Source organism: Pectinophora gossypiella, chromosome 22, assembly GCF_024362695.1.
Source record: "Pectinophora gossypiella chromosome 22, ilPecGoss1.1, whole genome shotgun sequence".
NCBI classification, from domain to species: Eukaryota; Metazoa; Arthropoda; class Insecta; order Lepidoptera; family Gelechiidae; genus Pectinophora; species Pectinophora gossypiella.
Genome location: NC_065425.1, coordinates 1,908,536 through 1,923,780, shown reverse-complemented (window position 1 = coordinate 1,923,780; position 15,245 = coordinate 1,908,536). Strand labels below are relative to the sequence as shown.

General features: G+C 38.7%; 1 protein-coding gene across 1 annotated transcript in view; it reads left to right on the top strand.

Annotated features, from left to right (window-relative positions):
• LOC126377090 (uncharacterized) overlaps nucleotides 1-12,185 on the top strand; it is a 101,331-nt gene extending 89,146 nt beyond the window's left edge. The window contains exons 7-9 of the mRNA XM_050024747.1: nucleotides 8,085-8,250; nucleotides 9,835-10,052; nucleotides 11,395-12,185. Of these exons, the coding sequence (XP_049880704.1) occupies nucleotides 8,085-8,250; nucleotides 9,835-10,045 (377 nt within the window). The 3' untranslated portion in view covers nucleotides 10,046-10,052; nucleotides 11,395-12,185. The remainder of the gene's footprint in view (nucleotides 1-8,084; nucleotides 8,251-9,834; nucleotides 10,053-11,394) is intronic.
• Nucleotides 12,186-15,245: the final 3,060 nt, after the last annotated feature.

The window sequence follows — 15,245 nt, the reverse complement described above, 5'->3', positions numbered from 1 at the left end:
GGGCCCTAGACGTTCTTTTTTAAAAAAACATAAAATATTTTTATACAATTGAGTAATTTAGCTGCCTAATATTAGTTCTCAGACAGTTAATCCCATGCATTCATATCTTCTAAATAATCACTAACATTTATTTTGAAGAGATAATAAAAAGACAAGCTTTACTTATTACAAAACGAAATATAAAAATAATTCAAAATTAATTACTTAAACCTTATCAATCAAATCATTTATTGCACAAATATGGTATTTAAGGTGGTAACAATAAATAATATTTAAGAACAACATATTTGGCCATAACATAGGCATGCAAATTTGTTAGTGTACTAACAAGTCAAAGAATAAAATTAAAATAGTCAAAATACAATGAAAACAAACAATAAAAAAATTAATAAAAAAATACTCTAATAGTTAGGTACATGTCAAAAATGATGGTTATATTAAGTACATGCATGTCAAAAGTTATCAAAATTCAATAAAATCTTTAATTTTGTAAATATTTTTTGCCAAAATCCATTTATACAATTCTTTCTGAAAATCATTCGTCGACAGTTTCTGAATGTCAAAATAATTATGTAACCGAGTAATGAGAAAATTATATTTTATTTTTGGGGTACTTAAAGTTCCTCACTGTCCCAAATCGAGGTTGTCTTGCAGATAAACACATCATTTGATGATTTATTTATTTATTTATTTATGGCATACATTACTAGTTACAGTCGTGAAATAAGATAATTAAGTGTAACGTAAAACTAGACTATAACATTAAAACATGCGTGCACATTCAGCCACTTATATTATAATTATGATAAACATAGGGGGTAGGTTTTATTTACTTGGGTTTCTTATAAAATGACGATATAATGTACCTATATAATATGACCTATCGCAGAGAGGTATACTGAAACTCGACCGCGATAAACTTTGTTGGAAAGATCTTACTTTCTGTTAATAAGTTATTAAAGTAGAAAGTTCATCGCGTTATGTTTATGAGCTTAAAGTTTACGTGGTTGAGCACCGGAAACTTGCCACGTATAATAGATACGTATACAAAATTTAAGCTGTTAAGTAAACGCATATATTATCATGGCTCTGACTACTGTTATATCATCATCATCATGGGGACGGGCCTTCCCTATGGATGAATAGGGAGATCGGGCCTTACACAACCACGCGGGCCCAGTGCGGATTGGTAGTTATTAACGACTGCTAATGCAACCGGGACCAACGGCTTAACGTGCCTTCCGAAGAACGGAGGAGCTCGAGATGAATTTTTTTTTTTTTTGTGGTCACCCATCCTATGACCGGCCTTTGCGAAAGTTGCTTAACTTAACAATAGCAGACCGAGCGCGTTTACCGCTGCGCCACCGAGCTCCTCGCGCCACTTTTGTATACACCGTATTATTAATGACACCATAACCACACCCTGGACACTTCATACAAACGACCCCGTTTTACACAGACACTACACATTGACATATTATTATTAAAATAATAAATAAATTGACATATCATATTGATGATCAAATTGGAGATGTCCTTAGAAAAGGTTCAATACGATCTACTCTGAACCGGCGTGCGTGTATGAAGCGATTGATGAATGTGGAGGAAGCAAGAGAAGTGTGTCAGGATCGAAGCAAATGGAATTCTATAGTCTCTGCTTGCGTGAGTTTATGTATGTATGTATGTACACATTGACATATCAAATCGCGCAACTCGCGCAACTGTATGTGTGACGTCTGAGGGCTGCCAATTACAATTCATAATTTAACCGTCATTAAACTTAGGTAGGAGGAGCTCGGTGGCGCAGCGGTAAACGCGCTCGGTCTGCGATTGTTGAAGTAAAGCAACTTTCGCAAAGGCCGGTCATAGGATGGGTGACCACAAAAAAAAAAAGTTTTCATCTCGAGCTCCTCCGTGCTTCGGAAGGCACGTTAAGCCGTTGGTCCCGGCTGCATTAGCAGTCGTTAATAACCATCAATCCGCACTGGGCCCGCGTGATGGTTTAAGGCCCGATCTCCCTATCCATCCATAGGGAAGGCCCGTGCCCCAGCAGTGGGGACGTTAATGGGCCGATGATGATGACTAACTTAGGTTGGTACTACTTCTTACGAAAGATGCTTTTTTTACAACACTTCGCGCGCAGCCTTCACGATTCAAGTCTAAACTATGTTCGAGGGGGGGGGGGGGGTGAGGTAAACCTAGCTCAGACGCTGGTGGGGAGCGGAGAGTTGCCGTTCTATACGTAGTACCTTATTCTATGCCGTAACGAAAACTTTGAGGAATGATACACGATTACGAGTTGATATCAAGTGGATTTTTTCCGATAATTATGTTAATTTGATAACTAGCTTAACAGTCTCCGTGCTCTAGTGGTTGGAGCGTTAAGCTCACGATCTGGAGGTCCGGGTTCGATTACCGATGGAGACATTGTCGAAATCACTTTGTGAGACTGTACTCTTTGGTAAGGACTTTTCAGGCTTGAATCACCTGATTGTCCGAATAAGTAAGATGATTCCCTGCTTTGGAGGGCACGTTAAGCTGTTGGTCCCGGCCATTAGCCGGAAAAAAACACCTCCACCAACCCGCACTGGAGCAGCGTGGTGGAGTATGCTCCATACCCCCTCTGGTTGATTGAGGGGAGGCCTGTGCCCAGCAGTGGGACGTATATAGGCTGTTTATGTATGTATGTATGATAACTAGCTTCTGCCCGTGGCATCGCTCGCTTTAAAGTGGGGGTAACACGGTTCCCCTTTCCTAATGTACCAATTTTTGTTAGCTTATTCCTACCCTAAAAACCGCGAAAAGTCCCGTATAAAATGTCACTCCCTCTTTAAAGGGGTTGGGGCAGATTTCCAAAAAATATTTTTGTTAGTCACATGTAGTCCGCATAACAATTTGTTACTTTTATTTTGAGTTCTGTTTATTTGTTTTAGTTTTATTTTAATTTTATTTGTTTTGTTTATGGTGTAAATAAATTCCTTTCATTTGTTACTGTCTACCTTGAAAATAGGAATGCTCCATAAAAACTTTCACCCCTCATTTTAGGGAACCCACCACCTTCCCATGGTCCTACCAACCTTTCGGTCATTCGGACCTAAGGACCGAATCATGGGCGATGCGAGTGGTACTTGTTCGGGGCTCTTTCCCACCCGCACTTCTTGACACCCTACAAATTTTATATCCTGTCCCCTGGACTTCCCTTCTCCCCTGTCTGGGGCGGGACACCACGCCACGGCTCATTTTAGGGAAGTGGAGGGTTAGAAAGTTGCCTATTTATTTTATTTTATTATTTTATTATTACATTTATTTCAGATTGTACTCCATATTATTGTTAGTAAGAAAAAAAAAATAAAAAATAAAATAAAATAAAAAAAAAAAAAAAAATAAAATACATTTATTTCAAGCAACATAAGGCTCATATACAATACTTTTGACACAATACAGTAAAAATAAAAAATTAAATAAAACAAAATGAAATGACAATAAAATGATATAAAATACAATGAAAATAAACTAAAATAAAATTAAAATGAAATACACTAACATAATATCTAACCAATACCAGTTTTTACATGCCTGTCGCAGCAGTGCATGATGTAAGGACAGTCCAATCTGTCCGCGATCACCGCCAGGACGGCGTTGGGGCTGGCACGCACTCGCCGTACCAGTGCCGCCGCACGCACTCGCATAGTGCTGTGAAAACAAGCTATCCGTGCTTCCGCGAACATGCCCGAGGCACTGCAGTACCGACTCAGCCCCATCACCACCCTGAACGCATTATTATATTGGACTCGAAGCGCATTGTACGTTTTTTGCGTATAGTTTGCCCACAAAACGCACGTGTACAGCGACGTGCAATATGCTTTGAAAAGAGTCATCTTCACACCGCTTGAACACCGCGCAAACCTGCGGGCCAACATATTTGCTCTTACGCACAGCGCCCTTCGCTCCCTCTCTATATCAGCATCGTCCTTGAGGTCGGCAGTAACGACGTGACCTAGGTATTTAAACGTGTATACTCTTTCCAATGGAGTACCATATAACCATACAGGCGGTATGTTGTCTGGCTTATTTCTGCCAGCCTCAAAGACCATATACTGACTTTTTAATACATTATATTTTAGACCGTGACTCAAAGCGTACTCCTGACATAAACTTAGCAGCCTCCTAAGACCACAGACCGATGCGCTCAGCAGCACCATGTCGTCTGCATAGCTAAGATTATTGACGCTTACACCGTCAATATTACAGCCGACATGCTGATTGCTCAGCGCGACAATCAACTCGTTCATATATAGGTTGAAGAGTGAAGGGGAGGTTAAGCCTCCCTGTCTCACCCCACACTCCAAACCATACTCTTCCGACATCGCTCCCGCCCATCTGACCTTGTTGACCTGGTGTCCATACCAGTACCTGAGGATGTCTAACAGTTCTCTAGGTAAGTTAGTAGACTCGAGTTTCTTCCATAGCACGTCATAGGACACCAGATCAAAAGCCTTGGACAGGTCTAGGAAGCACGCGTAAACCGGGGTGTCACGATCAGTATAATACCTGACGGTATGCTTAAGGCACAGTATGGCACTTTCAGTCGACAAATGAGGTCTAAAGCCAAATTGATTGTCATGTATATTCAAGTGTTTGTGCAACTGTGTATTAAGCATAGCGTCAAGTACTTTCGCGATGACAGTGGCTAACGAGATCGGCCTATAATTGCATGTATCAGTCAAATCCCCTGTTTTATTTTTCACTACCGGAACTACAATGGTCTTCAACATGTCTTTAGGTAAGTACGTGTGACTAATACTTAAGTTATAAAACATAGCAAGAACTCGTGACATGTGTGGACCAGCATGCTGGAGGTGCTCTATGCTCAAACCATCGTGGCCCGGAGATTTCCCTCGTGAAATTGACTTTATGGCGTGTGCAACGTTCTTGGCCGTAAATCTCGTCCCCACTATCTCGTTTTTATTCTGATCGTCGAACATCAACCTACTAGGGCCCAGCGGCGACTGTATCCTAAAATGGTCCTTGAAAATGCCAGCTATGGCTTTGGGGTCACTAATACCATTGACACTCACCGGCATGCCAGGCCGAGTATTTTCCTTCTTCGTACTACGCCAGAAACCTCGGAAGTCACCCTTGGAGTGTTGCTCAGCGAGAGCGTCCATCCTTAACTGTTCTTCGTGGTTTTGACACCACCTCAGTCTAGATTTAAATACTCTGCGACTGTCACACATTTCATCATAAATTACCCCCGACCCAGGCCACCCACACAGCACCCACTCTCTAAACTTCACCCTGGCCACACGGTGAGCTTCCAGCACATGTTGATTCCACCCCAAGATACGCGGACCTCTCCCTCCTTTACGTACAACCTTACCGCACTCCGATGCTTCGCATAACGCGGTCACAATACTATTGTACATAATGTCCAGAGCACGCCTATGAGCCGGGCTATTACAGTAAAAATCTGCACAATTAACATATTTTTGGTCAAAGTCTATATTTCTCAATCTAATATGAGCCTCTCTACCATAAAGTGCAATCTGTTGCTCCGTTCTCTCTCCCCATACGCCTTTTTTATCTGCTACTACTGTGCTCCGCAGTATGGGTATTAAAAGCTCAAAATCGCACTCGATGATAAGGGGAAAATGATCGGACCAAAACACATCATATTTCACAAAAACATTACGCACAGAATCCACAGCGGCCCGGGTCAGGATAGCGTGGTCCAACCAGCTGGGGGTTCCATATGCTTCACTAATGTAGGTATAGGTGTGAGACGATTGGCCTAATTTTACTATATCTATACACGCCCACTTCTGTTCACTACAAAAAGACATTAGTTCAGCATAAAATAAACCCCCAGGGCTTGCATTAAAATCCCCCAGTATATAAACAGATTCTATGCCATATTCGTCTATAATAGCACTTACCTTACCCAGGCAGTCTGTGAATTCTGGCAAATTAACAGGCGCATTAGTAGGCATATACACACTCATTAAAATTATAGGCTGGTTATTAATAAACACTTTAATTGCACACATCCGCGCGTTATCACATTTAATCACTGACACTTTTGGAAACGCACTGTATCTATACAACAACGAAACGCCGCCGAATGGACGACCTTGAAGGATTCCCATCGTCATATCCATAGCCGACGTTCCAGTATATCCAAAAGAACGGTCTATGGTACTTAAGTAATTTATCTCGTCAGGCCGCAACCAGGTCTCCTGCGAAGCAATCACGTCGCAAGTACGGCATAGCTCTCTTACACCATCAATGGAGCGCTTAATCGATTTGCAGTTAAATGTAGCAATCCTACTGACGCGATTAGCCATTTCTCTTAGTATCGGAAACGGTTACAGAGCTACCTCTGTACGAATACTTGTCAACAAACGGCCTAAAGATTACATCTTCCGGCCATAATTTTTCATTTAAGTACATAGGCAACTTGTTTTTTGACACGTACACTTTATATGCCTTATAGTCTCGTGGTTTTTTAATATGTATTTCGTGTAACGATACATTATCCTTCGTCTGTTCAGCTATGTATTTAATAACGTCTTCCTCTGTAGTATCTTTATGTACATTCGTAATGAGTAAAGGGATTTTTCTTTCCGCCGCTTTAAAATTGCAACGCAAGTCTCGTGCAGCGCCAAACTGGCCCAGAAGACGATGCCTCGACGGTTTATTACGCTTGCCCACTATATTCCACCCTTTATTCTCATTTTCACTCTGTTTTTGCACCTGATCCATATTTCGCCAGTCGGTGTTGTTTCCATTCATAATCAGCTGACGCTCTGCTGGTTGCATTGTTAGCGAGGCGTGCGTGAGCCCGGCCGTCTCTGCTGTGTGCGTGCACTCGGCAATACTCGGCTGCCGTCGACTCACAGTCGGCTCCTGATTCACCGGCCCCGCGCCGCTACGATCGCGTTCAAGCGATGACCGTTGTTGCGAAGCTGAGTCATAAACATCTCTCTGTTCACCTACCCTTACAATATTGCGATAAGTGTTCTCCATAACCGATGTATGATCCTGTTTAACATAACTTTCATTTAATGTCGAATTACACTGCACAATACCCATAGGGCCACTATCAAAAGTATCCAGGTTCCAGGCCCCTCGTTTCAAATTTACATTACGAACAGACGAAGGCGGCAATGAGTCATGTTTTGTTGCTAATACTTCTGTTTTAAGCTCATTCAGTTGTTCTATGGTGGCATAGTTGATTTTAATGTCTTCCAGCTGATTTTGCATTCGAAGCATATCTTTTAACAGCTTGGTGCAATCCAAACTATTAAAGAGAATAGGTGGTAAACGTTCTAGCTGCCTAGCCACGAATGTTGGGATAACGTCGGGTTCTGTCGATTTAAACACATTGAGTATGTCAAGTAGGTTCGCAAAAAGGCGCTTATAAAACTATGTTAGTAAAGTAACACTAGGTAATGTCTATTTCTCGTAGGCACCAGAATTAGGCATAATAAGTACCTTCATCCAGTGTACTACGATAGGGCAGTCAACCCTCTCGGTTAACGCGCTCAGGTACATGTTGTCGCTGCCCCGCACCCTGCTCCATCCCTTGAACTATCTCGACATAAAAATCACGTCAATTCGTCGCTGCGTTTTGCCGGGAAATACGGACACACAAACAGACATTTATAATATTAGTATGGATATAACTGCTCAGACATACTCCGTATACGTTTTATCTCCAAATCTTGGAGATAAGATAAAAATAAGAGAAATGGAAGCGCGTTATCTTAATAAAAATAAGACCCCGAAACTATATCTACTCAGCCAGTATCCACCCACTGCTGGGTATAGGCCTCCTCTCTTTCACGCCATCCTTTCCGGTCCTGTGCAAGTCGCATCCATTCAAAACTATATAAATTAAAATAAAAGTTTAAAAATTAAAAATCACTATTCGAAAGAATTTCAGAAAAATAGTTTTTATTTCATACTTTTTAGAGCGCGATTATTCCGTAGACAGGTTTTAATTTTTCAACTTTTATTTTATTTTTTTAAATTATTACTTTGAATAAATGATTCTGATTTCTGATTCAGCGTTGTGTTTCTAGGCCTGGCCCCATCAGAGAACGCAGTAGACAGCGGCATGCAAATCGGAGGGCAGAGTCTCAGCGACGTCAAATTGGAGGCCTGTCGCGAGCAACTCATCTGCTTCATGTATGCCAGCCCTGCCAAGTATGCGCCGTATAGCAACTTGGTTTCTGCGCAGCTAAGCAGGTAACTGTTACCCTACAGAATAAACAATCAGACTAAGTCATCATCTCCCTAGCATTATCCCGTTTTTCACAGGGTCCACTTACTGTAACCTGAAGATTTGACAGGTCCAGTTTTTACAGAAGCGACTGCCTGTCTGACTTTCCAACCCGCGAAGAGAAAACCAGCCCAATACAGGTTAGGTCACATACCTCCGAAAATGCATTTCTCGGGAATGTGGGTTTCCTCACGATGTTTTTCTTCACCGCATAATCATTTATAAAGAATCATACTACGTAAAGAACGATAATTCTCCGCTCTGCACCAATTCATATGGTGTGCCCACCTCATACCCTGGGTCTTTTAGTATTAAAAAAAATTAAAATAAATGGCCGTCAGCCGCTAAGGACGCGTGGAGAAATGTAAACATAATCTACATTTTCAATTACATCAGCTTCATGCTAACATTGAAATGAAATACGTACCTACTTTTATTCAATAACATCAACTAGGTACACACAACGAGCTCTTTGAAATTTTATTCCCTCGAAAAATTTGTTTGACGTTGCACTTAGCTCGGCAGAGCGAGGAACATGAAAACATGTAGTAACAGCTTGACTACGGAAACTTCATGAAAGGACTAAGTGAATAATAAATTTTGGTAGTCAAAATACAGTGATGTAAAATTGAATTTACATACATACATAACAGAGGTTAAAAAGGGCACATCGAAGCAATTCATCTAAAAAGCAATATTGCAATAAGTGCACAATTCCATCGAATGACAAAAAGCAATATTGCTTCTTTATATTAATTTCTTCGATTTGACCTTTTTAACCCCCAAGATCACGCCTATTTCCTATTGGAGTAGGCAGAGACCACAGAATTTCACTTACTAAGATCCTGACACACCAATTACGCTTCCTCTAACCCAATCAAGGTCTTCATCTATTTGACATTTGTTTCCTTTGCGCACTTACTTTTATATGCGCAAATGTCAAATTGCAAAATTGCTTAACTAACCCCCTCCCCCTGGTCTTGACGCGTTTTGTATGTGCTTATTGAATTTACCTAGATAATTATAATAAAAAACATTATTTTTAGGGTTGCCTAGCTCGAAGGGAAAAACGGAACTCTTATAGGATCAATTTATCGTCCGTCCGTCCGTCTGTCTGTCAAGATCCTTTTCTCAGAAACGCGAGGAAGTGTCAAGATGCCATTCGCACTGGACTATAGTTGCAGCTGGGACATTTAGTTTCGGTACGACTTGCGTAAACTGCGTCAAAATTAAAGACGGACAGCAGTGTAATTGCAATATAATGAGTCCAACGGCATCTAAGGTCTAGAGCGTTGGGTTCACTATTTGGAGGTCCGGTTTCATTCCCGATGGGGACATTCTCGAAATCACTTTGTGATACTGTCTTTTGTTTGGCTAGGACATTGCAGGTTAATCCACCTGATTGTACGAAAGATGTTTTGGTGCTTCTGCTAACTTATCAAACACGTTAAGCCGTTGGTCCCGGCTGCGGTTGAATCAGGGGAGGCCTGTGCCCAGCAGTGGGACGTATATATAGGCTATTTATTTTATGAAACTTTTTCCTCCCTCAGGGAACTGAATGAGCTCCGTCGCCCTGTGTCCGACAACCCTGAGATACTCCGGTTCTTCCGCTACATGCGCGCGGCGCGTCGCGGCCAGGAGGGCTCAGACTGCATGCGCGCGTTCCCCGCCTGCGTCGCCAACGCTGCTCCCGCGCACACTATGATCGCTGCCTACCACGATATCAATAAACTTGTCACCGCGAGGAAACTGCATAATTGACGCTGAGGTATTTATTATTTATTTTTTTATTCATTCATTCGATCGTTCGTTCTTCATTTAAAGCATTCATTCATTCGTTCATTTTATTTTATACTTATGAGACTAACAGCTCTTGAAAACTATAGTAGAACATATTTCTTTGAAAACTAAGCCAATGACAAGTTTCCACCTAATCAGGATAAAATGAAACACTACGGCAGTTTGTACGGTACCCTCAGTGAGAGAGTTCGACTCGCACTTGACCGGATTTTTTGTATAAACAAAAGGTTCTTTAGTTTTCTTTACTATTACAGTTTCCAAGATGTCCAACCACAGATTTGTTTCATATTTCTATTTTATTTTCTAAATAAATACTTGTTTTGCCGTATTTCATCGTATACGAATGATGTCAAATGTACCTACGTTGTATCGAGAAAGGACATTTTATTTTTCCTTTGACAAATATCTGGAACTGGAAACAAACGCAATGTCTTCCCCGGGGTATAGTTTTATTATAACGTATTGGTTGGAAAATATATGCCCCGATTCCTGCAGACACCTAATTTTATTTTAAGATGTACTTGTATTTTTCTTATCCACCGAAAAGAAAAGGGACGGAGAACTGTTAATTTTAAAATGGAACATTAACCCCGGCGAATTAAATAGTCATCTTGTTCATACGCAATCCGTTTGACGTGTGCTGTCAACTTAATTCAATTTTGGAAGGGTTTTTTTAAATTTCTGCCTAAAATTTACTGCGCTCCAGGAATTTTATGCCTGTCAATTACCCGTCCCTTTTCTTTTCGGCGGATAAGAAAATGACAGGTATAAACTTAAAATAAATTTAGATGCTGTGTACAGGAATCAGCACCATTGTGTTTTTAACAAGCTGTTGTCCGCGACTTGATCTTCGCGTGGAACTGTTTCTTACTTCGTCAGGATTATTATTATTATTATTGTTTTAATTAAGACGGGTTTATTCTTGACTTCGTTCTTCTACGAGGAGAGGAAGAGATCGATGGTGGAACGAGCATCCCAGAAAATGCCTATTCACCCGTGATTTAAAAAACCCCAGGTTATAAGATACAGGAAACACCGACGCCGGCAGCCCATTCCATTCCTTGGCTGTGCGCATAGTGCGCATTATGAAAGATGAAGCGAAGCGCTTGGTGCGGATTAGTGATACGTCAACCAAGTAAGGATGGTAACACGCCGTACGTCTGGATGTCCTCAGATGGAATGGACTTGGTGGAATGAGCTGATGGAGCTCATACGTCATTATAGTCGCAAGTAGACTGTTCGCCGATAAACACGACAGGAAATTGATTTCCTGAATTTGTTCCGAAATTTATAACAGCTTTTTGTTTCAGATTCCAGAACAATGTTCTACATGGCGAAACGAGAGCAGCTTTTATTCGTCAAATCAGAAAATTTTAAAGTCTTGCAAATGTTTTTGACATGTTTCAAACTAAAGTTCTATAATCATTATTCAAAACCGTCAAGTGCGAGCCGGTCGCGCGCATAATGGGTTCCGTATCGTTGACTAGATAAACAACAATATGTACACTCATATTGCCTACCTGTTGCCGTTATTGATATCGAGCAAAAAATGTAAAAGAAATCGCGTTTGTTGTATGGTAGCCACCCTAAAATATTTATTTTATTTTTAGTATTTCATTTGTTGTTATAGTGGCAACAAAAGTACATAATTTGTGAAAAATTCAATTAACTTCTTTGGCGGTTCTTGAGATAGTCTGGTGACAGACAGACAGAAAGCGAAGTATTAGTATTAAGCTCGTTTTTTATATTTTAGGTACGGAACCCTAAAAAGCAGTGGTGTGATTTTATCAGACGAGAAACTGGAAGAACGAAAAGCAATTTTCATTATAAGAGAACGCCACAGTAATGACGTGTGTGTGTGTGTGTAGCTCTTTAAACACCGGATATTCTTCATTACCGTGAACGCAAAAATGTCCTAAAATCTTTTGTCTTTTTGCATAATATATATTCAGTTGAAAATTGCGTGAGTTGGCGACATACATTTAAAAAAAGAAACTTTATATTTAATTTTATGGCATTAATTATTTACCTTTTAGAATTGAATTTACCACTGTGGTAAAATAATTCGTCATTCTATTTAAAACTTTAAAAAATGAGTGAATGTAATTTATTGTATGAATGTTTACGTGAATGATAACATTTTATTTATTAACTAATTTATTTAAAAAATATTCTTATTCTACTTAATTTATTATTAATATTATTTGTTATATATTTTATGGAATAACCTTTTAATTGTACTGATTAAGTAGATATTACTTTTATAGACTTTATATAAAATCAACTGAAATAATTTACAAACTTAAAATGGCTGAATTTAAAACTGTTTTCAATTAACAACACTGCTCAAATCTATTTATAGTTTTCTGAAAACAATTTACTCAATTTAATTATTATTCTTAATAAAATTGAACAATTAACCTGATATAAATTTTATTAAAATCTGTTGTAGATAGATTTTCAAGCTGATTAGTGTAAATCAGTGCTTTTGTAAGAATGATTAATTTTACACAATTAATTATTTAATATCGTTTATTAATTTATTTTATGTAATAAGGATTGTTAGTCATAGTTAGTTGATGAAGTCACGTTTATTGATCAAATTTTATTTATATTTTATCTAAGAGTACTACTAAATAAGTTGTATTGGCATTTATATAAAAACTTATCAAAGAAATGTATTTAAAAATAAATTATTAAATTTTATTTGGTATTTTATTAAATAACTTAATTTAGTCAATAAACAAATAGACCCGGATATGATGTTTATGGGAATGCTTGCATGCATCGCCTTATGTTTGAATCCACCGCGGGTCAGATCCTCGTGGATAACTTGGCTTCACACCTGTGTCCCCGAAGGCACTGGTGTAAAGTAAGTACATAATAATTATATAAGGTGATTGTGACAACGTAACGAAAACTTTGGAGGATGATTCAGACCATGACTCTGGGTTAATATCAAGTGGAATTTTCCGTCGCAAAATTCATGTATTTCAGTGTTTTTTTTTTTTAAATTACTCATTTAAAATTCTATACTTTTGCGACGGAAAATTCCACTTGATGTGAACTTAGAATAATGAGCTGATTCATTTCCCTCTACTATTATTGATATTATATTATTCTGCATGACATTTAGGAATTATTATTATTGAGTTTAAATTTGAATTATTTTATTTAATTATTGTCAAGTTCATATTATTAATGTTGATTTCTCAGGTTGATTTAGTTTGTTTTATGCATGACAATTTTAAATTCGTATGCCAATTCTTGGCTGAGTGTGCTGAGACCGATGACAACACTGTAACCCTGTAATATGTTGTAACACGCAACATTCACGAATAAATATTTTTGTATTTGTATTTGTATCTACTTGTATGTACTTGTATAGGATGTAAATTACATTGAAACCTTCAGTAGGGACAGTGCGAAGATTCAAAGATCAGTTTACAACTCGACCGTTTATTTGTAAATACACTTGGTAACTTTCACAATATAGTATTACAACTAGTGGTACACTCGACCAGCACAGATTCGACTTAGGTCTATACTCCAGCTAGCGATAACGATAGAATGCCCGTTCTGGGATGGATGAGCGTCTTTTATGCCCTTCGCGCCATGATTAACCGTCATACTACCGACATACTAATGCTCAAAGTGTTGCCAGTGTTCAAAATATAATATGGAACTAGTATTAAGATAGCAGATATCATAATTACTAGCTATTACTGTTACAACATAGTCGAGGGCGAACCTATTGCCATTATCTGGACACAAAACTTGAAACCCTCGTAACTGTACTCTAAAAATAATTTTGATTTCATAGCACTCACCAGTGCTAAGGAACATTCACAAAGAGAAAACGATAGAGTTCATTCTGGCTTAATAAGAACTGCGGGTTCCAATCAGTCAGTCTTTTTCGATTTAATTTTCTGCCTATGGGACCTAATTTAAATGGTTTTTTAAAATATATTATAACCATTTATGGCTTATTTACTCTTCGTATTAGAAGTATCTGAAAAATGTCTACTAACCCCATGAAGGGATACATGAGAAGACTTAAGTATGTGAGGCAAGTTTAAAACACCTAATAAATTTCGAAATTATTATTGTTATGAATATCATAAGTCATAACATAACAACCACCATAACATATCACTTATCACCATAAGGTTCATCATATCCAGCTTACGACATCGTATCAACAGTGGCTGCAAGTTGTCTTTGATTACTTGTGGCTCTGCCCACCCCAGTAGGGATTACGGGCGTGAGTTTATGTATGTGTATGTATAACATAACAAAATATTTTATTGCACAAACAGGAAATAAAAAATAAAAGAGAAATAGAAAGACTACAATAGGCGGACTTATTGCTAAGTAGCGGTCTCTACCAGGCATCCGTTGTAAGTAAATGATTATGAAGTACTCAGCGATGAGTGAAAACATCGTAAGGAAACCCACATTTCCGAGAAATGCGTTTCATAGAAATGTGTCCTAACCTGTATTGGGCTGGTTTTACCTTCAAGGGTTGGAAGGTCAGACAGACAATCGCTTCTGTTACAAACCGGACCTGCCATATCTTCAGATTAGGTAAGTTCTCTGTGAAAACGGACTCACGCTAAGGAGATGATGACGTAAGTATTGTCTGTGTATTTATATTTAAGTATGTGTATTATCCTTTGGTGGGGTTTCACTAATAAAAAAGCTATAAATAAAATGACATTACATCGAGCCACGACAAAATTAAAATAATTTATTTTTCGTGTTTTTGTGATTACCCTGTTTGATTGGCTGCATCGACAAGGATTTTATGAAAATCGTGCAAGAAATAAATTAGTTTAACGCGTTTTTAAAATACCGTCTTTTTTCAAATGAAATTTACGGGAAGTACAAATAGATTTTAACGCCACGAGCCATTTTTAGGGATCCGTAACTGGCTTAATAATAGCCTTTGCTACCAGTCTGACTTACCTATAAAAAAATAAGAATAATCACTTTAGAAGTTTGCATTCCTTATATGTGTTTTAAAAGCTCTTAAAGCGGTTATCATCGCCTTAAAGTGATAATAAATATTACTATTATTCTTCTCTTCTATCTACCTTTTCAATAGGGTTTTTTTTTTAAATAATACAGCTAACACAGGATTTTATGTTGTTGCTCCATC